Source organism: Hyperolius riggenbachi, chromosome 9, assembly GCF_040937935.1.
Source record: "Hyperolius riggenbachi isolate aHypRig1 chromosome 9, aHypRig1.pri, whole genome shotgun sequence".
NCBI lineage: Eukaryota > Metazoa > Chordata > Amphibia > Anura > Hyperoliidae > Hyperolius > Hyperolius riggenbachi.
In genome coordinates, this window is record NC_090654.1 from 52,844,240 (window position 1) to 52,872,204 (window position 27,965).

General features: G+C 44.4%; 1 protein-coding gene across 1 annotated transcript; it reads right to left on the reverse strand.

Moving 5' to 3' along the window:
- Positions 1-377: 377 nt before the first annotated feature.
- Positions 378-27,965, reverse strand: H1-8 (H1.8 linker histone). Its single transcript, XM_068251536.1, has 5 exons — positions 27,902-27,965; positions 16,836-17,107; positions 16,263-16,413; positions 3,583-3,638; positions 378-650 (listed from the first exon to the last, which is right to left on the reverse strand). The coding sequence occupies exons 2-5, from the start codon at positions 17,040-17,042 to the stop codon at positions 399-401; spliced, it is 666 nt and encodes a 221-aa protein (XP_068107637.1). The 5' UTR covers positions 17,043-17,107; positions 27,902-27,965; the 3' UTR covers positions 378-398.

Below are 27,965 nucleotides of genomic sequence, written 5' to 3' on the forward strand. Positions count from 1 at the left end.
CACAGCTTGAAAATAGACCAATGGATTTCTAACTATGCATAATCCTGCAACAAATTTGGAACAGGGATGTCAGTGTGATGCAATTTAATTGGTCAGGTTTGGGGAACCTCTTCACCTCAGGATTGCTACTGGCACAGAAGGTCTCATGGATGTGTAGACCAAGAAATATCCAATACCAGTGCACAAAACAGAACGGATAGAAGAACCCTTCCTTGCTACTGTTGTAACTTTGGAGACCACTGTGGTCCTATCAGCTACCAGTGAGAAAGCCCTCAAAAAAATCAGGCAGCATTCCAGATTTCTACAAAAAGTGCTTTATTCCAAAAAAAATTCATAACTAGACAAGTAAAAATTTACATCTATACATTATATATTAAAAGACAGCCCAAACTTAAAAGTTACTTCTTCCGTTTTTTGGAAACTGGAGCTGTAGAGTTCTCAGAGTCATTAAAAGCTTCAGTGGGCTCAGCTTTCTCCTCAGCTGGTGACCCCTTTTTGGCTTTGCTCCCTTCTTTAGTCTCTTTTTTCGCTTTGGGCTTTTTGGCTGCAGCCACCCCGTTAGTTTCTCCTCCATCTTTCTTGGCTTTTCCAGCTGCAGATTTAGTTTCTTCTCCATCCTTCTTGGGTTTGCTGGCTGCAGCTTTTGGCTTCTAATGCAGAAGAGATCAGAGGTTAGAGAAAAATAGTCTGGTGGTGTCTCAATTGTGTTGAAGGCCAGTATATGATACATTCTCAGCCAACAGGCTAATAGCTGGTGAGGTATGATATTGACCTTATCATGTAATAAGGAATCAACCTTGAGTCTAATACCTGGTATATACCATGCAATATCATTGGGTGGAATAGATCACCCGGAGAAACCTCAAGTAAAATTGGCACCTCTTTACCTAGTTACTTGCCCACCCTGAGTGGAGAGATTGGATTCTACCCAACTTTTCTGCTTTGGGCCAAGGAGGAACCAAGCTTGTTGCATACATAGAGTAGGGACTTGCTACTCTGCCCCACTAGACCATTGAGAGGTTGCCGAATTGGCATCCCTTGTGTTGCATTTTATTGCTTGACTCAAAAGGGATGATGGAGCCCAACATTGAGTATAAACTCCAGCACACTATACATATTCATCTCCAGGTTACATTGTGGCTGCAGGAGTAGCAGGTACTGGCACAGATGGGCTCATCTAGTAACCCAATTAAAAAACATTTCACCAACTTGGGCATCTACCAAAATTATCTGGCCTTGACAGCCAAACCACTTTTTTTCTTAATAGGAACACACACCTCCATGGAATGGGAATACTTTAGGTCCTATAGAGCCTTCCTGTTCCTCAGTCCCCTCATTCCAATATGCCACTGTAGGAGACCCCCAAAGCCTCCTGCAGTGGCAGAGCAGTATTTGACCATTTGGTCAAATACTGACAATGGGGAGCCAGCACTAAAAGGGGCAGTGAGGAGCAGGAAAGCTCTATAGCGGTGTTCCAACCCTGTCCTCAAGGCCCACCAACTTTTGTACAAGTCCAGGAGGTAGTTACTTAGCTCTGCTGCGACACTACAAGTTTTGCAGGAAACTAAACACATTGGTGGGCCTTGACAGGGTTAGGGAACCCTGCTCTATAAAACCCAGAGCCTTTCCACTCCATGGGGGGTTTTATTTGTTTTTTATTTAGTAAACATTCACATTAAATTCATGTCTAAGGGCTGGAACCCACTAGAGCGATTGTGAGATTTTAGGGAGTGATTCAAAACTCTATTAGCTGAGCGTTTAGGAAATAGCTAATGGATCGGCCAAATTCCACTTGAGCAATTGCAATGACTAAACTAGCAAACACAGGACATGCAGCATTTTTAGTATTTCTGCAATGTAAATTATATAAACGCTGGCATAACAGCTTGTCAAAACCGACAGCGATTTTGCTAGCATTTTGAAGTTACTGCAAAAAGAAATTGAAAGGACCAATCAAAATTAAAAACACTAATTGCTAATCACTGGCAAAACACTTAAAAAAAAAAAAAACTTTAAAAATCTCTACCAAAATCACCAGATAATGCTGATGAAAGCACTTACAAAACACTAGCGATTGCAATTAGCGATAGTGTTATGTAGTGGGTTCCAGGCCTAAAGCATGGTCAATAAGATGCAAACATTCATGTAAATTGAATGCATGTTGGGATATGAGCCTATCAAATTAACAGGAAATGCATATGACCCATTTCAAAGCTGCATGCAACAACTTTACATTAAACCTGATGAGATGCAGATGGATACTAAGGATGCTAATTTGCTGCAACCATACCTAGTCTGATCCATGAACAGAAATCGTTCAGAGTGGATCTAGAATTGTTAATTTTGTATGCAGCTTGAAAAAATCAAAATGATCCATTATCAAGCTGCATAAAATTTGCATACAGAACATGAATATCCCTGCATCAACTCTAACAGATGCCAATGTTGGCCACATTTGCACACATGCACATGTTCATACAAATGCATTAACAGGAATCATCCAGGAACCACCACTAGCCCTACAGCCAAGCTAAAAGCCGGGGTCCTAGTTACAAAGGAATGCATGTAGTCACTTACACTGCGCAGAACTTAAACACCCAGGTGGGGGGGGGGGGGGGTCACAAATCTGCACTATGCATGTTACAGGGCCAAACCCATCTAAAGATTAGGAGCACATATCCCAACGTCTGCTCCTGGGACCGATCGTGCATCAGACTATTCCCAAAGGGGAGCCAATAAAAAAAAAAAATATGCATGTGCACCATGCACACACCAGCATAAGCTGTGCATACTGACAGTGCTCAGACAGGGGAAGGAGGGAGTGCACCAGATTAAACTCTGCCCAATTGAGAGAGAAAAAAAAACCCTGCACATGACCTCAAGTTAGGGCAATAAGATAAGTGAACCAGAGACGAAGCACAGTCATGTATTTTACCATATAGATCAGTGGGAACATTACAGAAAACACCTACCATGCTTGGTTTTATTCTGCACTGCACAGCTTATTTATCAGACCTGATAAAACCCGACTGAGCGTTCAGTCTGGCTTTGCTGTTATGACTCAGCTATAATTATTCCTGAGCAGAGCCAGCAGGGGGCAGGCTTGGACTTGAAGACAGGCTGAGCCATAAATATTCCTGAGCAAAGCCAGACCGAATGCTCAGTTGGGGATTTTATCAGGGCTGATTAGAAGCAGGCTGTGCAGTTCAGAAAGAAACAAAGCAAGGTAGGTGTTCTCTAATGTTCCGATATATAGTAAAATACATGAGGGTGCTTCATCTCTGGTTCCCTTGGAGGTGCTAAGGGGAGTGGCCAACAAAATGGCAGACAGCTGACCCTTGCATAGGTGTTTCCTTCATGGCCACATACACCTCCAAATCACTTGAAGCATCCCCCTGTATAGTTCAGTATAACTCCTATAGACCAGGTCTGCTAGTTGACCAGCTGAAGGACATTTTCCCACCTGTCTGAATTAGGACGAGACACTTGTAATGCAGACTGCACCCCTTGGATAATTGGCACCAGATACAAGAGCTCAATATAGGCTAGGGAAAAAAAAACAAAAAAAAACGCTCTGCTCACCTTCGGTTGCTTTTCCTTTTTGGGGGCAGCCTTTGCTTTCTTCACTGGTTCTCCATCTACACAAAACAAAAAAGGTTTCTTCATATTAGGCTGATCATGAGTAACTTTGCCACAGTGGACTTTCTGAAGATGCCGGTATACTGGCTACATAACGAAAGTTGAGAACAGAGTGCCAGATGAAAGTTTGTCAACACTTGCCATGAATGTTTGTGCTTCCTGGACGAGGACTTAGGCCTTAAACCCACTAGGAGCTTTTTCTGAGCGCTTTGTGATTTGAAAAGCTCTTGCTAATGTAATGCTACAGTGGTTTGCAAGAGTATTCGTCCCTCTTGAAGTTTTCCACATTTTGTCATATTACTGCCACAAACCTGAATCAATTTTATTGGAATTTCACATGAAAGACCAATACAAAGTGGTGTAAACATGAGAAGTGGAATGAAAATCACAGGATTCCAAAGTTTTTTTAAATAACTGCAAAGTGGGGTGTGCAATTATTCAGCCCCCTTTGGTCTGAGTTGGTTAAGAGCTTTTTCATATCACTAGCACTTAGAAAAAAAGGCTGCTAGTGGTTTGAGCCCTCACTCCCTAGTCTGGAGCAGAATGGGGCAGTTTTGTTACTCAGTCCTCTAGATTAACTGCGACTCTACCCTCTCTCCAGCCACCAGTCCCAGATAGCCTATTGAGAGAGTCTTCCTGCCCACTAGGAAGGAGCTTCCGAAATTCAATTGGAAATCAGCTTTCAGCATTACCAATACTTGGAAAATGTAGGCCAATCACTAGACTCGGTAGTATTGGACCAATCAGAATCAGCATTTTACCATGGAAGTCAGGATACAATGAATTGAATGCCAACCACAAGTCTCGGAAGACTTCAGCCAGAATGCAGAAGTGTACTGTAGTTGCCAATTAGAAATGGGTTATGCCTAGTAGCATACAAACAAAAACTCCAGGACACGCCTCTATACATATCCATCACCAGATTACAGTGTGCTGTACATACATGGAAGAGGGGTACACATGGAAGGGAATACACAGGCAAGAAGGCCTAATGGGAAAACTAGAAATTGACAGACATGTGCATTTCATGCTGTAGCTCAGGCTGTGAAAGAGGCTTGAACATTTAGGCCCCTTTTACATTTACAGTTTGTGAGTAATGCCACAGTGCTCTCCCCCACTGCAGCACGCAGTGACCATTAAAGTTAATGAGTGACAATGCAACAGACGTGCCCTGGGTACCACCGAACACAAGCTGCAGTGCGTTACTGTGGTAATCCCAGAAGTGTCTTGTTGAAGGACAATTGTAGCAAGAGGCCTATGGAGGCTGCCATATTTCCTTTTAAAGCAATACCAGGTGCCTGGCAGTCCTGATCCTCTGCCTCGAATACTTTTAGCTAGACAGCCTGAACAAGCACAGGCAGGTCAGGTGTGAGTCAGATCTGACGCGATTGGCTACATGCTTGTTTCTGGTGTGATTCTGACACTACCGCAGCCCAGCAACTGGTAAAAAAATTTAGCGCTCTCCCCATCTCCATATATACCTCATAACCCCTCCCCCAAGTCACACAGCTATGAAGTATGGGGCAATGTTTCATGCTACAGTGCAGTGGTTGCAAATAGCACCATTACTGCAGCACCCCAGAATACAGGACCTGTCAAAATGTCCAATTTTTTTTTTTACAACATCCATTGGAAATCCCATCACTTAGATACTGTCATTTTCATCACCCACCAACATTCCTCAGCCTTGTGCTAGCTTCTTACATAGTCAACATGCCAATGATTCTCTAAACCCTTCTTGAAACTGTGGGTAACAACTAATAAGCATATTCAATAATGTTCCACTTTAACATACTATATACAAACCCAGCATGCAGAGTCTCCCTCAGAGACAGACATCTGCTAAGTTATATGGTTGGGATAAGTGACAAGCATTAGCTATATCCAGATATCTGATCTCTCGATTACACATCTGGTGAGGAGGGGTGGAACACTTTAAATCTTTTAGAAAAGTACAAATGTTATATTCATGCTTTAGGCTCCTTTCACTCTGTGCCCATTGCATTCAGTTAAAGTGGACATTAAAAAAAAAAAAAAATTGCATCATGCTGCAGTTATACATTTCTAATGGCAAGTTCGCATCAGAAGTGGTTTACATTGGTTTAATGCACAGTATGCCATGCAGAGCAGGGACAAGGTCCTCCAGCACCCAAGGCTGAGACACCAGTGTGCCCCTCCATCCTTCCCACCCCAGCCATCACACACTGATTGCTATTAGACTAATAGGTGCCCCAGGGCCCCCAACACCTTAATCTCTACTTATCTGGCTTGCAGTCACTGCTATGTATCCCCTTTTCTTATTTCTTTCTGCTTCATACACAATTAGGAATGACAGCTGAATGAATTGTGCGCCCCCTCCTACACTGTGCCCTGAGGCTGGAGCCTTTTCAGCTTATGCCTCGGCCCTGATGTCATGTGTACATTTATAGTGGCAGTGAAGCATACATTCTAGGACTGTCATGTTTGCATTGCTCAGCAGGAATGTAACTTGCCACCCTATCGCAATGTGCATGGAGTAAAAAGGACCCTTAAGAGTAATATGAACAAAAACCAGATTAAATCTAGTAAAAAAAAAAAAATAAAAAAAGATCTACAAGGAAAAAAAATAAAAAAAAAATGCATAGATATAAGTTCCACAAATATAAAACATTGTAAATGCAATTTAATGGAAATGACATTTAAACGCCATCAATGCTAAAGCAGATCAATACTAATAGGTCTGCTTCTCCCCTTGGATTGGAAACTCCTCCCTAATAGTTTGAGATTCTGTAAAAGGGCCATGTGCTCTTGCCAGAGTGGGCTTCCATTGCCAACATCAAGGAAGTTTAACTGGAGCCTTAGGTTAAAGCAAGACTAATTCCAACAGACAAACCTAAAGCAGACCTGGGCATCAAATAAAAAAGTTAGATACTTACCTAGTTAGAGGGGAGCCTCCAGATTTTATAGTGGCTGCTTCGACCCTTCTGTACCAAAACGTTTGTTAGGACCCTCTTAGCAGCCACGTGCCCTTCCATGAATGCATGTAGTCAAGCCGACGGATTCAACCCGAGTGCTACTATAGAAATTGTGTTCTGGATCAAAGAAGAAATTGGTTTTGCACTTTTAGGCCATGTCCCAGTATAGGACACGTGTTGGCAATTTGATTGTATGCCTGTGAGCACCAGTTGTCTGTTACCTGGTGCTCAACTGGTACATAGACTATGGTCCCGGATGCTGGAAATCTAGGTCTAGGAGTTTGTAGCAATGTGTAAAGACTGCAGAGATTTGGTGCCATGATGAAGTGTTGCAATGAACACACCATAGGCAAAACAATGGTTCACAAACTTTTAATCAAACTTAACATCTCAACATTTATACAATATATAATAAACCTTTAAAGATTCAGAGCCTGGGAAAGTTTTGCTCTGAGTTTCTTCAGTTCCTGCTGTTGGGAACTCATCAGGAGCCACATGTTGGTCTTCAGGACTTCATACTTGATGAGGACATCATCCACCTGATCCAGCAGAGACTCGGCCTTTTCATGGTCTGGAGAGAACAAAAAAATTGTCATATTTTGGCATATGGACATACATCCTGTATAAGGTGTGGCTGAATACGCACTCATGCAGGGTTTCAGGAGTACAGCATGGGGAATGGCCCTGGTGCAGCATTGTAGTTAATATGGTGCATGCACCACCTACTGTTTAGTTTATAAGCTGAATTTCTCTTTTCCAAAAACTAATTGTCAAAGAAGCAACTTTCTTGCATAAAATCAGAATTGTATCACTTTGACCATCCTTGACACAATGTCAGCATGTATTAAGTGTCATTGTTGGCTATAGCTATACAATTCCAATAGCACCCACCTCTCCCAACTTCCTCTAAATTTCACCTCAAAATGTAAGTCTGAGGTTGGGGGCGGGGATTAGACTCACCGATTTGAAGGTTCATTGAGCTTGCTGAAGCAGCTGAGGGCCATGGCTGAGGGTCTTCTGCATCATGACTGGCAGATATGAGACCATAAGGCATACTGGCACTCCGGCTTCCATCTGTGGGCAGCAGTACAGTTAGGTCTGTGACCCCAAAACAGCATATTTAAGCAGCACGGTTTCCAAGATACCCGAATTAAAGGGAACCTGAAGTGATAGGGATATGGAGGCTGACATTACCAGTTGCCTGGATGTCCTGCTGATCTCTGCCTCTAATATTAGCCATAGACCCTGCTGAACAAGTATGCAGATCATGGTGTCGCTATATGCTAACTGATGTCTGACTAGATCAGCTGCATTCTATCAGGCGTGATTCAGATACTACTAAAGCCAGATCGATCAACAGGCGATATGCAGAAACAGAAAGTATAATGGCAGCCTAATCAGATGTAGTATTTTGGTGTCGTAAAGTAAGAAATATACCCTTCTGGTTTCCCCACCTGCAACTAGTATAATTGTATGTGAACAAGTAATGTCTCCACTGAACTTTTCAGGCACAGGTCTGGTCACATCTTTAAAAAAATCCACTTAAGGCAGGCAACTATAAGATTTTGCCTAAAAGCACTCTGGACCGGGTACAGCTTGCAACAATGTTTATTCACCTGAGGAAGTGGTGTCAGGCTGCTAGATGCATTGGTTTGGCCTTAGTTATTTTTGGGCACCTCCACTCAGTCACCAGCTACAAAATGATCAACACTCGCTTCAGGTTACCTTTAAGCAGCTGTGTGGAAAGGTTGTACACCTGGGACAGAAGGCAGGGTTTGGGTCACATGGAAGGAAAGCCACAGGAGAGTTGGAGAAAGTAAATCTTACACATGGTTAATAAGACGACTCACCCAACATTTCTTGCTGCTGAACCTCTGGTGCCTCCTCCAGTGCAGTGGGGAGGTCCTCTGGTGGTTCCTCTTTTACTCTATTGGGGAGATCCTCAGATCCTGTCACATACACAGAAATGTGTATGCCATTTGATTTGGATACAGTTGGTAGTACAATGAGAAAACCCACAAGTTACCTGACCACAGTAGTATGGTAGCCATACCGTCTATTGCGCCTCTAGTTTGAAAGCACATTGGCATCTATATAGTTTGACTGGCTATGACATTTTGCCACTGCAGTGGTTAGGATGTTTCACCATGTAGAAGGGCTGACATCAATGCACACTGACATGGTTTTTATTTAGCCATTTTGCATTTATTCAGAACTTGCAAAAGAAACGAGGGACACCAAGAGCCCAATCTAGTGTAGTATGCACTGGTAAATGAAGGTGTATGGAAAGAGTATGTGCAGTATACCCACAAGTCAGGGTTACTGCATAGGCAACCACTGAAGGCAGGTGGGGAGATTAGACCTGTCCCCAATCAGGATTAAGAAGTCGCTCTCAGTAGATCAGAAAGAAAAAAAAAAAAAAGTGCAACACCCCTTCACCAAGGGTTGATCTGGTGCCTCTTTATCCATACTTTTGTTATACAGAAGTATAAAAAGATCTAAAACATTTGCCTGGAGGAGGAAAGTCCACCACTATAACTCATTTTACACACAAAATGCCAATCAATTTTCAGCAAAACAATTTACATACTCCAGTAAAATGTACCACATTGAGTAAGTGGTTCACTCCTGCAAAACAAGATTGAGCATCTACAAGAACAGGTCAGGTACTATGCCAAGCACCTTGGCATCAGACCTGTTTTTGTATATGCTCCATCTTATTGCCTGAAGTGGTCACTCCCATGAAACGTATTTTATGTAAAAAAAAAATACATGCAAGGAAGCAGGCATAGAGATAGGGAGGCACAGGGGGACAGAAGGAGGAATGAGGGTCAGAAGAAGTCAAAGGAAGACAGGAGGCACACAGGGGGACAATAGGAGGCACAATGGGGGGCATAAAGACAGGAGGACAGAAGGAGGTACACAGGGGCAGTTTGAGGTACAGGGGGCCAGAAGAAGGTGAAAAAGGACTGAAGGAGGCACAAAGTGTGGCAGAAGGTGGCACAATGGGGACAGATTGAGGCAAAAAGGACAAGAGGCACAGGATGAAAGGAGGCACATGGGGACAGAAAAAAGCACAAAGGGGCAGAAGGAAGCACAGGGAGACAGTAGTAGGCACAAAGGGGAACAGAAAGAGCCACAGGGGGACAAAGGAAGGTGCAGGGGAGAAAGGTTGCACATAGGGACTGAATAGGCACATGGACAAAAGGAGCACAAGAGGCACAGGGGGACAGAAAGAGGCAGGTGGCACAGGGGGACTGAAGGAGACAGGAGGCACAAAGGGAGACAAAGGGGAAAGGATGCACAAAGGTGGCAGCTTTCTCCAACATACGCCAAGTAGATGCAGAAGAATGGCGGGAAAACTAGAAATTCAATGTGTACATGGCTGATCAGTTGACCAGGTTTGAATTTGTATACATTAATGGGTACCTTTTGGTAGGTTTTAATATGTATAACAGGGGATCGCTTTGACTGCGCTTTACTAGAATGTATAGCTTAGAATGGTATCCTTTAGAACATTGGTGGTCCAATTGTAGCAAGTCATGACAGAGGAGAAAGATGGATCTGGACCACTGAAACATCAGGTCTGCATACACAGCAGGCAGAGGCTAAACCAGGCATGGGCAAACTTGGCCCTCCAGCTGTTAAGGAACTACAAATCCCACAATGCATTTGCCTTTATGAGTCATGACTGGCTGTCACTCCTGCAATGCATTGTGGGACTTGTAGTTCCTCAACAGTTGGAGGGCCAAGTTTGCCCATGCCTGGGCTAGACTGGTAACCTAACTGGCAGTGAAGATTCCAGTCTGACCTTGGCAATTACTTCTACATGCACTTGAGGGTCTTTCATCACTTTGTGCCGAGCTATGGCAGCCCACATAACAGCCCCCTGGTTCTGGCATCTACATGATGTGCTCTGTAACACTCAATTCTCACATTACAACTCCCTAGGTTTCTGTTTATCAAAACAAAAACCCTATTAAAAAAAGTCTACACAGTACAATAAATGCAACAGTAACCCCCCTTTACAGTTTCCAAACATGGAAACAAAAAAAAAAAAACCACACCATAGTCAAATTGGTAGCACACATACAGTTACCAGTGCAGTAACAGTCTAAGCCTGTGGTATCCATTATTCCCAAGAACCCACCCTCACATAGGCATACCAATGTTATAAAGAATCTGGTCTCTGAACAGGTCTGGGACTACATAGCATAGTTGCAGAGATAACCATTAACCCCAAATCCTCTCAAACTTTCCTGGGCAACTATGTTCATAAATTACTTTTTCAAGTTTAAAAGTGGCATTTAATTGCTAATGTAGGAGGAGATTGGTTTCCAACATTGCAGAACAAAAAAAAACAAAACAAAAAAAAAAAACACAACTGCCATTGTCTAACCACACCCACTTACAACGTGTGGGTTTTACACTATAAGTTGCTCTCAGTTACAACTGAAAGGACAACTGATTTTTTTTAAAAAAGGTAATATCAACGTTTTCAGTTAGTGTGAATCACCATAACGCACTGCTATGGAGGGAAACTAATGCATTAAGTGTAAAAGGGCCCTTAAGCTTGGTTCTCACACAAGAGGTTGTGTCCTGTCCATTTACAGTCAGTCAGTTTTGTATGCATTTCTATGGTTGTGTTCACACAAATCTAAATTTCTGGTCCAGTCAGGTAAAACTGATAGAAACTGACTGGACATGTGCAGATTCATGTTTGAATAGGCCTTAGCAGCAATTAGATTTCCATGTACTTGACAGGTGTACCGAGAGAAGCTCCTACCAAAAAAAGAAAAAAAAAAAGAAGGGGGTCCTTTTAACCAAAGGAATCTACGCAAGCAATTTATCAGTGCTGCTGATTTGACTGCAATTCGTACTGCCTCACTAGAGGCATCAGACAGGAATTTAGAAGCTAAAGAGTTACCAAGTATTGAGCTTCATCCCAATCAGTAGCAGATATCCCATGACACATTTACCTTTTCTCAAATAGGTTAGGGAGTCTGTATGGCCAATATTGTAGTGAAACCCCTCCCACAGTGTGATGTCAGGACCAAGGTCCTAACAGTTTCCAGTCTGAAACTTGCTGCATTGAGGGAAACAGCAATTTTCCAACTTCCAAGCAACCAGCATCTCCCTGTGCATATGCATCTATGTTACAACCACTTCAGGTTCTGGCCAGCCAATATGCGAAGTGACCATGCTAACACAGCCAGTGTCAAATGAAATTGATGCCGGCTCCTCCCTCACCTCCCATCAGTTGGCCAATAGGTATTAGAGTCCAGGGCTCCAGTTCCTCCCCCATCCTCTCACCACTGTCAGCATCTTCCCCCTCACCCACTACTGTTCATAGCAGGAAATAGGTGGGTAAGGGATGCTGAACCTGGCTGCCAGGTTATAGGAGGGGCAGGGGAGGAGCTAGAGTCATTGAGGGGAGCCAGATTTGTGTGCTGCTCCATCCCTCATGGCCACCCTCCGTCTCCCTTGCCAGCGATGTCACTAGGCTCTGCCCCTCACCACCGCATCAATCAATTAAGCATAAGGGCAGCACAAGCTGTCATTACACCAGAGCCGCTGGAATCAATTCCTCTGACATTGGCCACTGTAACACAGCCACTTTGCATTTTGGCCTGCCAGACTTCAGGTTCTGGTAGAATAGATAAACACTGGGCGTGGTTATAAGTAGCAGTTGGTGCGGTCTAGTTTTTTTTCTTGTCTGCCAGCAGTAAAGATGTGCAGACCCATTGTGGAACAATATGAACAAATTAATTGTGAATATGATGATTTCTTGATCTCTATTTAACTTCACTTTACAATGTATGAATTTCCTTTTCCCCCCTTTTTGCTAAAGTTACTCTAAGCAAGAACAGAAACTGACTCCAAAAGTTAATTAGCCGGAGTACTGGATTTAAGACGATCTCCAACTAAAATAATCCAAGTAGCAGCCAGCCATACTAGGCTCTCAGAGTCTGGGGGTCGTGGCAATACCAGCCTGGCTTTCTAGCACCATGCACCTCTGCTCTCCCTAGCATCCACCACACAGCTTCCCCAGGAGAATTGCAGGACACGTCCTTGTGCAGTTTTACTCACTTGTCTGCCAACACTAATTAGTTAAGGGACAGCTGCTACACTCTGCTAGGGAGAGTTTAATTAGGCTCTTGTATATTACTCACTCCCTTCCCCCTCCTACCTATTCATCTGCCAGGTAATTCTAGTATTTCAAAAGCCAGCTTACATACCGTGGCTGGGAATTGAACCCAGGTCTCACTGTGGTGGGCAAGTACCTTAACCGCTGTATCACCAACACTAGTAACTGAAGCTAGCCTAGCATGTACCATTTCTGCTCAATCCAAGAGAAAAATTAGACAAGACAACACATTAATATCACACTTTTCTCCTGGCGGACTCAAAGCACCAGAGCTGCAGCCACTAGGGCACACTATAGGCAGTAGCAGTGTTAGGAAGACTTTCCTAATGTCTCCTACTGACTAGGTGCTGGCTTACTGGACAGAGCCGAGATTCGAACCCTGGTCTCCTGTATCAGAGGCAGAGCCCTTAACCCATTACACCATCCAGCCACTGCTTAAGGATTTGTAGCCAGGCATGGCCTTGCCTTTTGTGTTCAACAGTTGTCCAAAGAGAACCCCAGATAGCCAGGTAGATTCATCTCCCCCTCTTGTATTTGAGCATAAATGGTACATGCTAGGCTGGCTTCGGCATGTAGTGGTGGTGGTACAGTGCCTGGCTATCTGGGGTTCTCTTTGGACAACTGTTGAACACAAAAGGCAAGGCCATGCCTGGCTATAAATCCTTAAGCAGTGGCTGGATGGTGTAATGATTAAGGGCTCTGCCTCTGACACAGGAGACCAGGGTTCGAATCTCGGCTCTGTCCAGTAAGCCAGCACCTATTCAGTAGGAGACATTAGGCAAGTCTTCCTAACACTGCTACTGCCTATAGAGTGTGCCCTAGTGGCCGCAGCTCTGGTGCTTTGAGTCCGCCAGGAGAAAAGTGTGATATTAATGTTTTGTCTTGTCTAATTTTTCTCTTGGATTGAGCAGAAATGGTACATGCTAGGCTAGCTTCAGTTACTAGTGTTGGTGGTACAGCGGTTAAGGTACTTGCCCACTACACAGTGAGACCTGGGTTCAATTCCCAGCCACGGTATGTAAGCTGGCTTTTGAAATACTATAATTTTCTGGCAGATGAGACCCTAGGAGGTGGTGGGTAGAGGGAGGGGAGGAGAGCAGAGTAGGCCTGTAATTGAAAATTGACCTTAAAAATAGGGGTTTATGTGAAGTCTAGATTTTTGCCTGGGACTTTTGATGTGTATTTCATGCAATCATATCTGCCTCCAGGTATTAGATCCCTTGAAACATGCTTTCTATCATTTTTCCAGCCGGTAGAATTGGTTTTTCAAAGTTCGCCTCCCCATTGAAGTCTATTGCGGTTCGTGAACTTTTTGGAGGTTCGCAAACCAAAAATCGGAGGTTCGCGACATCACTACCTGTCTTCATATCACAACCTAACCCGCTACCGTAGACCGACAGGCCGCCTCTCGCCTCCTTCCTGGCCGCCGCCAATCAGTGCCACCACAGAAGCTTTGGGAGCTGACAGAGCTGGCTCTTTGGGAGCTGAGCCAGAAGAGCCGATGCTTAAAGAGTCTGTCTAGTGATGGGAATTCCGGCTCTTTAGAAAGCATCGGCTCTTCTGGCTTGGCCGCTCGGCTCCCCTTACCCGGACACTTAAAAAACCGGCCGGATGCCCCGGACAGGTCGGAAAAAGGGGAACTGTCTGGGGAAGAGAGGACACCTGGTCACCCTAGCTTATGCTCAAGTTTGTACAGCCTTTGACTATCATTGTATATCTCCCAAGCTGTTATCATGGCCCATATGCAATTCACTTTTTCTCTTAAGATCTCGTAAGTGATACTTTGCCTTTTAAACCACCAGCAAGCAAGAAAACTCAAAATTTAGTACTTCCTAACTTTGGGTTTTTTCAATTGTAAAATGTTGAAAAGTTAGTTTAAAGAAGAAAATCACCGCCTATGAGATAACTCATGCGAAAAAAAGTTAATTGCATATAGGCCCACGTCAGTCAATGTAATTTATTGCATTTCTAAAGCGCCAGCATATTATGCAGCACTGGACATTAGTTTACAGACAATATATAGGGCGACACAGCAATATGACAATACAGGAATACATGAAAAACCAGATCACACAGCACAGTATGAGTACCAGGCAATGCTTAGTCACCGGATGGGAGCATGGAGATTAGCCAAGTAGAGTTCACTCAGATTCATAGGATGGGCATAGGGTAATAGAGGGGCATGATCAGGTGGGAGACATAAGGACCCTGCCCAAAAGCTTACAATCTGTCTGCTCTTTTTGGCATTTCAACCACACATTGGTTGCACTTGGCAAAGAAAGAGTGATATTAGCTTGGTATTAAGTTCAATCCTTGGTTAAAGTTCCACTTTAAGGATATGCTCCTGCCAGCCCAGCACCCCCTCCATCCACATATTCTTAACCGCATATACAAGGAATAGGCAGGAAATCATCATTCAAACCACAATGGTGCCTTTTTATAACTACCACTTTCCACACTGCTCTACTTTCATATTAAGACTTGAACAAAATACACTTTAGAAAAAAAAAACAAGTTTAGAGCAACAGTTCTTAGTCAGATGAATACATCCACTTATACAGATCTGTAGTTTAGTCCTGAAAGGGGCAAACATGGAAGAAATGGGGACAGACAGATTTGGTTCTCAAAGAGGGACTGTCTTCAGGGGAAGGAGTACTCCCCTTGGAAGGGGGACACCTCTGGATCCTTTAGAAACTATTCCCCCCCCCCCCCCCCCCCCAACTGACCTGTTCCAGCAATTGAAAAAAGAAAAAAACACCCCTTGTCAGCTTGGCATTCACAGTGCCATGGACCTGCCTGTGCTCTGGCAGAAAAAAAGCCAATCCTCATTGGGTCAGTGCCACTGTGCAGCCATGCTTTAGGTCTCATTGCTTGGTTGGCCTTGCTGAGGAAGACTGGGGAAGTCTTTTAAAGCCCATATATAAAAATTAAACCTCAGAAGCAAAACGACTAAAGCCCCAGGTAAGTAGTGTGTGCCCCTCACTACAGCTCCAGTCTGTTCCCAGGTCCCACAGGCAGGCTCTGAAGTATCACCGACCCCTGATGGATGTGCGAATGTGCTCCCAGTGATGTGGCCGCATGCGCAGAAGATGCCAACCCATCAGGGGTCGGACCAGCGATCCTTCAGAGGCTGTCATCGGGACTGGAGCTGCAGTGAGAGACATGCATGGCTTATGGGGGTGAAGAAGCCCCAGGTAAATAAGATTGTTGCCTCACTTCTCCTTTAATTAAACAATTAAAAATCAGGAATGTTTGAGTAGCATTTATACACAACTATGGAGTACTCCTATGCAATCTGCATGTGTCACAGCATACTAGAGGATATTACTTACAACAAGGTGTCTGTGGCCCCTTGACCTACAGTAATCAAAAATGGGCAACATGCTGTAATGTTGAGAAACTGACATCTGGAGAGAGACCATATTACTGCTGGGGCCATTAGCTATAATGGTTTGAGCTAACCAGTGTCATGTGAGGGTTCATGAAGGTGTACAATAAAAAACCCTGCTGTCTCCTACTACCTGTAGACTCTTCTGCAGACTCTTTGGCAGGCTTTGCTTTCTTTGCTGCTGATGCCTTCTTGGGCTTCTCACTAGATTCTGCGTTGGGCTCCACGTTCTCAGAGTTCTTACTGCTGTCATTGACCTTTGACTTTGGAAGGGGTTTTGCCAGCTGTGGATGAGAGGATGCCACCATTACACAGCTAGTCACACTCTTGGCAGCACTTAATCATAAAGCAGCTTTGAAAATGATCTTGTGACAAGACGTCACAATTTAAATTGTATTAACCACTTCCTGCAAAATGAATTTTTATAAATGCTCCTGCAGAAGAGGTGCAGAGGACAAGTGTGGATATGATGGGCAACTACAAGACCATACATTTAAAGTGGTGCAGGGAAATTTGGAGCAGGCTGAAGCTGAAAGAGGACTCACCCTGCTCTAGTTAGCAGGATTAAGTACAGACGTGTGAAAGGACCTCAATTTAAATGGAAACAAATCCCCCCTTCCCCCCCAAATAATGTCAGTAAATTAAGCAAGCAGGACATGTACATATTACCATAGGCTACAACCAGCCTGTCTAATTTGGTGCCTACCTTGAAGCGCCCCGTGGCACCAGTAGCGCTGGAGTTTGGGGGTCGAGTGAGGAGTCCCTGTTCTATACCCTTGTTCAAGGCGGACCTCAGCAGAAATTTGAGCCTTACAGGGTCTACAGAGGGATAGGCCAACAAGATCCCACTGCGAATGGCTTGCACAGAGACTCCCTTTCTCTCAGAGCTCTGCTTCAAGACCTCAACCACCATCTTTAGTGTGGAAGGGTTACTGGAGGTCTTCACCACTTTGCTTGGCTTTGCCTTGACTTTACTCCCTGTAAAAAGAAAAAAAATTAAGGGAAGTTTAGAGATGTGCCACATTTCTACATTAAAACTCATGCTTTGCATTGACACAAGATAAACAGATATTTGGTGTGCAGTAATCAGCTTCTCAGAAAGGCCAAGATCCCATCAGGGGGTCATGCAGATGGTCCTAAAAAAAAAAAAAAAAAAAGAAAAACCACACAACAAAAAAAAGTGGCCTTGCCAGTACCTACAATTGGTGGTGGACCTTCCATTTATCGTTGGTCCTACAGAGTGTTATGAAAATAAATTATCCCTGAACCGTGATGGTTGGATAAAGCTGAGTTATGTTTTATGGTTTGAATAAAGTTCTCTTAAACAAAAAAGTTTGATGGACCTCAAAAAAAGTTTTTCATAACCAATAAAGATGGCCATGGCCTTACTTTAAAAAGTAAGGTTTATGCTAGAAGGGATATTGCCTACAGTCCAATGTTCCTCACAATAGAGGCTTTTTGGCCAATGTAGTCAATTAGGTGGTACTTGAAACATACAAATCCTGACCTCTCTAGCGCTAATCTAGTTAGGGGACAAAGCAGGAAACCTCAGTGAACAGTTCTTCAGTCACAGTACAAAGCATTGCGATTGGCTAAATAGTGTGGGCGTAGTTTGCTACAACCTATCAGAAACAGTGAGAGGGTGCCGTCCACCCAATCACGTTAGAGTTTCCCTATGAGGATTCCTGCGGAGTCCCCAAAACTAGACTAGAACCACCTCTTCTGGTTTATAAGTCACAACTAGAGATGGTCAATGAGACTCAATCCTGGGCCAATGCTGGAGGCCAGGAGTCATCTACCACATACTTAAAGTGGTCTGAAACTGACATAACATTCAATAAAAAAATGTTTCCTTTATTACTCAGTTATATTTGCTTTTGAGCGCATGCAATAGTGTCTTTACAAATTACAAGTTTCCAAAGTGTAGTTTCTTACCCCTGAAAGCAGGCAATGCATTTTATTCTCTCTCTTTTATAACTGCTTTTTATTATATATTAAAATCAAATGAGCTATTCTGAATGCTGTGCCTGAAGCAGAGACCTTTTCTCAGAGATATGGGTGTAGCAATCACATCTGCGACACCTGCCATCGCAGGGGGGGGGTGGCCCCCCAAGGCTTTGGAGGCCCCTCCCTCTCCCCAATCACAAGTGCTGCCAATTAGCAAAAAATCCTCCCTGTTCGCTCACATAAGCCATGTGCAGGAGCATGTGTAATTGTTTCCTGCTTCCAGATATTGTTTAAAGAGAAACTCCAACCTAGAATTAAACTTTATCCCAATCAGTAGCCAATACCCCCTTTTACATGAGCAATAGAATGCTTTTCACAAACAGACCATCAGGGGGCGCTGTATGACTGATTGTGCTGAAACCCCTCCCACAAGAAGCTCTGAGTACTGCGGTACTCTGGGCAAACTGCCACAATGGGCTCTATTCTCAAAGACTTCCCGCATGCGGTAAAGTACATGCGGAAAGTTTGCACCCAAAATACCGTCAAGTTGGAATTCTCAAAATGTTCCGCATGTTTTTTCCGCATGTGGAAAAAGTGTGATAAAAGTGCGGGATTCATGTGGAAAACTTTCCGCAAAAGTCGGTATTTTCCGCAATAAAAGATCAATTCTCAAAATTGTTCAGGCGCATCATTTCGTCGTTAATTACCGATTTTTTATCACCTACAAGTAGTAGGTGATATATTCCGCATCCCATTGACTTTAATGAAGTGTGGAGGCTTAAGGGCTGTGCTTGCTGGACTTTAACTTTTTTTAAACACTTTTTCATGCAACCTTTTTATCGCATCATTCCCGCATGAATAATGGCTGTTTCCGCATCTTTTTTCCCGCATGAGGCAAACATGCGGAAAATGTTAGTGAATGCTGAAAAAATGCGGAGTTTACCGCTGGCGGGAATTTAGCAGTAAAATTTTGCGGTACTTTTGGCTCTTTGAGAATAGAGCCCAATGTAACAAGGTTCACAGACAGGAATTAGCTGTTTACAGCTGTCTGTAACAGCCAGAACAGCTAGAAACAGCTACATAACTTGCCCACAGTAAAAATGTCACCATGTAATAAATGTCAGAATGTAAATTGGGGAGAGGAGAGATTTTACAATGAGCAAACACTGACTAAATCATTTATACATAATTATGGTTAAAAATGAAGCACTTTTTTTACTACATTATTTTCACTGGAAATCCTCTTTAAACAGCAAAACTCTGCTGCCATTCACCAGCTCCCGATCATGCAAACTGCATGGGGTTCAGGGTCCAAGGGGGCCCCATGATATCACTTTTGCAGAGGGCCTTATGAAGTCTAGTTACACCCCTGCTCAGAAAATATTTGTTTACATTCCAGGGTTGATACATTTGTGTTAACTTTTTATCTCCAGTTTGGATGCGGATTTGAAGCGGAATAGCAGGAGAAAGCACTTTGTCTAACCATTTCAGATTTTCAGTGATGTTCTGCTAGGATTTTTTTCTTGGATAGTAGCTTTCAAGCTGTGAGGAATCTTATAGGAGCAAAGTAGAAATTCTGACTTTCAGACCACATAACAGCAAGAGTAAGCACTTCAAAAAAAATCACCTTAGGGCCTTCACACCAAGCGATATTTCATCAATTGCAATCATAGCTCCCAACTTTTAGAGCTAAAGAGGGACAGTTAAGTCCCACCCCATCCCATGCACACCATAAAGATTTCATAAGAAAAATATATGTTTTATAATGCAAGCTACACTTGTCCTTTCTATCCCTGTTCAAGTTTTTCATATTAACATTGGAAAAAATAAATTAGATAGCAGTGAAGTTTAGAATCAATTGAACACTTTCAGTAGAAAAACAAAAGTTTGCTTTCTTAAAACAGAAAGAATTTGCGATAATTCAGGTTGGAGTGAGCTCGAGATGTCTCCCAGGGCATCACTGCTGAATATATGCAAATTATCCATTGTACCCTTCAGTAGAAAGACATACTCTACTGCTATTACACAGATCTGTACATCAGTCCTGATTGAGGGGCAACAGAGGGATCGGGTTCTCAAAGAGGGACTGTCCTTTCAAAGACTTCCTTCTGCAATTAGGATTACATCACAATTATTCCCAAAATCTCACATGCAGCACTCTTGTATAGTGTGAAAGCGTGCCTCAGAATCACAGCATAAATAAGCCCTTAGAGCACTCGTGGTATGGAGCCATCATATGCTACATACAATACACACAGAAGCATGTGAGCAGTTTGCTTGGGAAACTGATTTGTTATGGCTCTGACAGTCTGGGGATCATTTCTCACTTGTTACCGTGTGGTCACATAGGTACAGAAAATGCTTTGAACCAAGCAGCACCTGTCCTATATATGGGTGAACAAACATCTACCGCAAGTGCAGACACAGGCTCATGCACAGTGGCATAACTAAGGAACTTGGGGACCTAAGTGGTGCAAGTTAAACATGGGGCCCCAAGCTCTCTTAATATGGAACCTGAAAACCTACTAAGGACAGCTGCAGCATCAGAAAGTTGTAATCAGAGGAAGGAAACAATTTGAGGATTAAGACTATGCAAGCAAAGCACATATAGTGGTGCTCATTACCAGCATAGTACCAATGCAACAATAAAAAGGAAAGCCCCTAGTGGGCCCCTCTTGCTCAAGGGCCCCAGTGCATTTACAACCTCTGCATCCCCTATTGCTATGCCTCCCGATTATGCACTTCTCAGCCCATAAACACAGGTGCTGAGAACTGCATACACTAGAGACATCAGTTCCACGTAACAGCAGCTGTGTGGGCCCGGGCCAGTATAGGAAACTAATGGGGGGGGGGGGGGCGAGGCAGGGTGAAATAAAGCAAAATAGAATATAAACTTGTTAAACAATACACCATATGTTACAGACCTGTGCATAACCTAGAAGAAAAAGGACACTGGAGCAGAGACAATGGTGAAATGTGTCTCCTGCAGAGGGTCAGCCCTTCCACATACTGCACAGTTCAGCATGGAGTGAGGGCCTCCTACATGCAGGGACTGGACACTGGAGATCATTCAGTACTTTAGCATTTGCACAAGCTCAGAGCCAGATCATTCACAAGGCAAACCTAGGCAGTTGCCCAGGGCCTGGAGAGAGTCTAGGGGCCTGATTGATGTTAGCCCCCCTCCTCAAATCTTACTCAGCAGTGGGCAAAAATTGCTATTTTGTCTAGGGCATCATGTCATCTTAAAGTGGACCCAAATTAAAAATACAAGATTTCAGAAATAAAACCTATTTTCTAAATCATAATAAATAGCCTTTTTTCAGCTGCATGATGACAAATCTAAAATATTTTACATTTATTGGAGGAACTTCTCCCTTCCTTTCATTTTGCCGGGACAGAATCCAGCAAACTGGTGGCAGGGCCGGGCCGAGGCATAGGCTGGAGAGGCTCCAGCCTCAGGGCGCAGTGTAAGAGGGGGCACAGAATTCATTCAGCTGTCATTCCTAATTGTGTTTGAAGCAGGAAGAAATAAGAAAAGGGGATACATAGCAGTGACTGCAAGCCAGATAACTAGATATTAAGGTGTTGGGGAGGTTGTGGGCCCTGGGGCGCCTCTTAGTCTGATAGCAATCAGTGTGTGATGGCTGGGGTGGCAGGGATGGAGGGGCGCACTTTGGTATCTCAGCCTTGGGTGCTGGAGGACCTTGTCCCGGCTCTGACTGGTGGAGTAGATGGTGTCCGGCAAAGAAGGAATTGCTAATGGCTGCCATCTGTATAACCCTAGTTATGAAAAGAGAAGGGTGAAAAGCATGCACTGAAATGCTCATAGGCTTGAAGGAGTGTTTCTCTTTGTATGTGTCAGAGTAATGCAACTAAATATTTTGAATTAAAAAAATGTTTGGTTTGGGTCCGCTTTAATCCATTTCTGCACATGATACTTATTAATGCTTTCCACACAGAGACATAATAAACCTTACCTGCTGGAGCTTCCCCACTCTCCTTGTCTGCAGCAGCAGCTTTAGTAGGAGGCATGTTACTGTCAGTAGGCCTGATTCACAAACACACACTTTCCAGAACCTCAGCTCCTCAAGAGACTTTATACACCTGCCCAGCCTCCTCCACGGGGCAGCAGGGGTGGCCAATCAGATGCAAATTGTTCTGAGGGGAGGCAGGACTATGCAAATGAAGCTTCAAAAGGGACCAATTGAATTTCACCTTGATGGGTTTCCATTGGTCCATTTCCAAGCCTTGTATATTTGCATACAACATTACCATGCAACCGTGGCTTGGAAATGGGAATGCAGCTGCTGCATTTTGATTGATCCTTTTCCGAGCTACATAAGGGCTCTTTTCCACGGACTGTTGAGCTGAGTGCTCAGCAAGCAGTTACCAGGCAGCGGTGAGCAGTTGTGAGAGTTTGAGAGGCATTTCACTGGCTATCAACAGTCTGTGGAAAAGAGGCCTAAATGTATATAATACTGAAAGGGATGATCAATGAGATGCAAATAATTGAATTCCATCTTGGCAGGATTAGATTAGTTTACAAAATTTGCACAATCCAGCATCAACTTGGAATTATTTGCATCCCACTGACCACCCAGCCTCTTTCAGGCGGATGACTGAACTGCGCGCTTGCTGAACAGTTCAGAGTCACGTCTGCCACCTGCCAGTGAAATGTGGATGCAAATTAAGGCCTCTTTTCACCGAACTGTTTACAGGCAGTGAAATGCCTCTGGTGGTGCCTAAACCTATGACCCCACTGTTGGTGCCTAAACCTAAAACCCCCCTGGTGGTGCCTAAACCTAAGACCCCCCTGGTGGTGCCTAAACCTAAGACCCCCCCTGGTGGTGCCTAAACCTAAGACCCCCTATGGATAATAATGTTTTAAACATTAATAAATAAAAAATGTAAATAAAAAAATGTAAATCATTTTTTGGGTGGATAATAATGTTTTAGAAATGTTATAGAAATAGTGATTTAGTATCTTTATAAACGTTATTCGTCATGGGCTCATTTTGTAAAGTTAAATCATCACAAGCACAGTTATAAAACCTTAAAGATCTCCGGGCGCCGTTTGTAAAACGTTAATAATCTCCGGTGCCTTTTTTTCCCTGTTCGGCGCCCATTAAACGATATTTATAATGGGAGTGAATGGGGCGCCCTTTTTGTCCACTTGTCTCATGCGCCCAAATCTCCTGCTTCCCTGGTAACTGCTCACTGCTGCCTGGCAACTGCTTGTTGCTGCCTGGTAACTGCTTGCTGCTGCCTGGTATCTGCTTGCTGCTGCCTGGTTATTGCTCACTGCTGCCTGGCAACTGCTTGCTGAGCACACAGCTCAACAGTTAGTGGAAAAGAGGCCTAAATGCAGTCGAGTTGCAGCAGTATTAACCTGGCGGTAACCCCGACCTACACTCGGGGTAGATGCCGCAGAGGATTGCATGGCCCCGGGAGGGATTTTTGTAATAAAATTTGTAATAGTTGTAACTAGCACTAGGCTAGCTACCTGTGTCCCCAAAGTCCCTCCGATCCCCGCCGCAATACATACCCCCCAGGGATCCCGCGATGGCGCCAGCCTCCCAATCAGCACCAGGCTTCGCTATGGGGAGGATCGGGACTGCGCATGACGTCATGACGTCATGTCCGATCGTCGCCATAGCAACGACTGAAGCTGATTGCGGAGGCTGTGGCTCTCGCGGGATCGCGGCTGGGTAAATATTAGCGGCGGCGATCGGGGAGATCAGAGAGGTGCGGGGGACTTTTGGGGACACAGGTAGCTAGCCTAGTGCTAGCTACAACTATTACAAGTTTTATTACAAAAATCCCTCCCGCAGACACAGCCACCGAAAGTGTGTACCGCCAGGAGGGTTAACACCACGCGTGTTAAGTGCTGACACGCAGTGACGTTACCGAGCAGCAGAGGACTGCGACATGTAGGGTCTGAGGCTGAGCATGGCTGCGGCCTCATTCAGATGTGACTGTATGGGGGGCTGCCTGTCTAGTGCCTGTACTAAGCTATAGCCTGGTACACACTTGGCCTAATGCCCACCAAAAACCTCTAGCGCGTCTATTTGAAAAGGGCTCCCGGAAAAAAGGGCTCCTGGTGTATCCCATATATACCAAATTCGGCTACAAAAAGGGCGCCTGGTGTAGCCCATATGCCAACTTCGGCTACAAAGGGCACATGGTGTAGCCCATATATGCCAACTTCGGCTACAAAGGGCGCCTGGTGTAGCCCATATGCCAACTTTGGCTACAAAGGGCACTTGGTGTAGCCCATATATGCCAACTTTGGCTACAAAAGCCCCTTGGTGTAGCCCATATATGCCAAATTCGGCTACAAAGTGCACCTGGAGTATCCAAAAAAGCTAGTTTTAGTTTATTTAAAAGGATGCTGTTATAGGCAAAATTTGTTGGGCTATAAAAGGGCTGTAGATATAGCTAAGAAAAGTGATTATTATGACCTAACTGCTCCCTACTCTCAAACAGAACCCTCCCCTAATGGTGCCTAACCCTTACCCCCTAGATGGTGCCTAACCCTAAGACCCCCAACATTTGGTGCCTAACCCTAAGACCCCTCAGGTGGTGCCTAACCCTAAGACCCCCCCAGGTGGTGCCTAACCCTAAGACCCCCCAGGTGGTGCCTAACGCTAAGACTCCCCCCCCCCCCGCTTGTTATGCCTAATCCTAACCTCCACTACACTCTCGAATCAAAAATCTCGGCTATAAAAGGGTGCCCTTTTGTAGCAGAATCAAAAACCTTGTAGCCTAAAACCTTGTAGCTGAATAAAAAATATGGGCTACAAAGGGGCGCCCTACTGTAGTCGAAAACCTTGTGGCCGAATAAAACATATGGGCTACAAAGGGGTGCTGTACTGTAGCCGAATAAAATATGGGCTACAAAGGGGTGCCCTTTTGTAGCCGAATAAAAGATATGGGCTACAAAGGGGTGCCTTACTGTAGCCAAAAATCTTGTAGCCGAAAAAAAAAATATGGGCTACAAAAGGGCGCCCGTTTGTAGCCTATATCAAAACTCAGGAGCCCTTTTCACCACCTTGTAGCCCATATTTGCAGAAATAACATTGATGTCTATGGAGGAGCCCTTTTCATACAGGCAGCTCAGGAGCCCTTTTCAACGGATCCCATAAAGATCTGCAAAACGTTAGAGGTTTTTGGAGCAGATTTCAGAGCGATTCTAGGCGTGTTTAGAGATGTTTTATAAACATGCCTAGTGTTTTTTGCAGCGTTTTTGTGTAGCAGATTTCATAAATTGTTACAGTAAAGCTGTTACTGAATAGCTTCTGTAACAAAAACTCCTGGAAAACCGCTCTGATCTAGCGTTTTTCAGAGCGGTTTGAGCTTTTCCTATACTTTACATTGAGGCAGAAACGCATCTGCAAACCGCAAAAATGCTGCAGGAGCCACGTTTGTGGTTTGCTAAAAGAGAGTTACATTAGCCAAGCGTTTTCACAAGCAGCAGCGTTTTTGAAAATGCTACCAAAAACGCTTGGTGTGCACCAGGCCTCAATTATGATTGGCCCATCACTGTCCAATTTTACCATCTCCAAGTAGTATAAAGCACACATGTGATAACCGTCGGCTGATAACAACCGTTTCAGCCAATGATTGTTATGTGTGTACAGCAGCCAACGATCGGTATTGCTCTGGTATCGGGCTTTGCAAATCTATCACCTGACAAAACTGATCACATGCTTCTCCATGAGTTCTCCTGGACATGACCACCACTACTGGCCACACATGGGGCTCTATTCATAAAAAACTTGTGGCGTAAATACTCGTATAGGTAAAATACCGCAGCGGTATTTTACACTTCTGGGTGGTTATTCAAAAAAATGTTGGCAGCTGCGATGCAAGTGCGGAGATCTCCCGCTGAAAGCTGGCGGTAAGCTGTCGGAAGGCATGCGGAAACACTTCAGCCGGCAGAGTCCCTCCGTGCGCTGCTCTCTCTGGGAGGTCTGTCCCATTCACTTGTATGTAATCCGCAAAATCAGAGGAAGCGGTATTTCCCGTCCACATACCGCTTCCTCTAAACTTTATGAATGGCCATTTTGTTACTTTTTTCTAGATAAATCTAGAAAAACACTGGAGAAGGCGGAAATTTCTCGCTCTGCTGGGGGATTGTAGATTTTCATGCAGGAACAGCTTTTATGAATGCCCACTTTGCTAAATGGACGGGAAAATCCGCTGTTTTGAGCGGAAAACTTGCGGTAACCTTTTATGAATAGAGCCCAAAATGTGGTAGAGGGTGTGGTCGCAGTTACTTGTAAGGAGTGGGGTCTTACCACACCACACACTGTGGAAGCCACCGGGGATGCTGAGGAGAGATGGAGGCTCCCACATATTCATATGGCTGACAGTGGATATCGGAGGGCCTTCATTATTAAAAGAGTACTCCAGATTCCACCATTATTCCATCCACCATTTTACACTTTTGAGGGGGATACATAGGTGGGGAAAATAACCTTGACCCTCAACACCAGAACAAGAGTACTTTGAGCGAAATGCATTGTAGAAAGGCATATGGTCTGATATGGTTTAGGAAGAGGGTGGTGCACCATCACTGTGAGGCCTGGAACCCACTACAAGGGGCAAAGCGCTATCGCATTCGCTAGCAATTTATGACAGCGCTTTGCAAGCGATTTTGGGAGCGATCTCCCTGCTCCTATACAATTCATTGGAATGGAAACGCTCCCAAAATGCTGCATGTCCTGCGATTGCGATTTGCTTAACTACCTAAAGACTGGTTAACGCCCACGGGCGTGACCACGGCAGCAGCCCCAGGACCGCCTAATGCTAATTGGCGTCATGTCCTGGGGCCGGCTACCAGGGGTGTATCTGGGTAATATAGAGCCATGGCAAACACTGAAACTGCGCCCTTCCCCCTCTAAAAACAGCATCCTTTTTCATGTACATGTGTTCTGGTTACCTGTTTTTTTGTTTCAGGATATTGCTAAGTTACTTTTTGGAAAATATGTTATCTTATTATTTCCTCTCTGTCCTCTTTTCTATCACTAAGCCAAGTGAGCCCTACATTCATAAATTAAGTAGCCAAGTTATCCAGATAATTAATCTGAGGTCTGATTCTGAGGCATGGCGCCCCATGGTGCTGTGGCGCCCATGGCACAAGCCATGCCTGCACCCCTCTAGATACGCCTCTGCCGGCTACTGCAGGAGATCGCGAACAGGCTGCGCGCGCATCTCCTATTGGTAGGCGGAGCAGAGCTCCGCCTTCAGTTTCCGAGCAGCGATCGCCGCTCGGGAGACTGTTAGACGGCCAAACCGACGTCTTTTGACTAAGTACAGCGCTGCGATCTGCAGCAGCACTGTACTGGGAACAGCTGTGTGATACGGCTGTCCCCCTGGGACACAAGACAGCGATCGGCTCTCATAGGCTGAAGCCTATGAGAGCTGATCGCCATGATTGGCTGGCTGGGGGGAGGGAGGGTTTAAAAAAAATAAATAACAAAAGAATTAGTACAAAAATATTAAACAAAAAATAACATGAATATTTATAAAAAAATAAACACAGGGGGGAGGGGGGGGGGACGACCAGACCCCACCAACAGAGAGCTCTGTTGGTGGGGAGAAAAAAGGGGGGGGAATCACTAGTGTGCTGTGTTGTGCGGCCCTGCAGTGTCAGCTGGGATCAGTTGTGCCCATAAAAAAACACACTTTATTGCATTTTACTCTTGCTTAGTGTTGTATAAAAAAGCAGTACGTGATTAGTGTGTTTAGTGCAGGCAGGCAGGTTCAGAGTGTACTGTTTACTGCTCAGCTAGCCAGTCATACACTTCAGCTACTACTTACAGACAGTCAGACTGCCACTGCAGTTCGTTCACCACGTTTCGTGAGCCCATCATGAGTTTCTCAC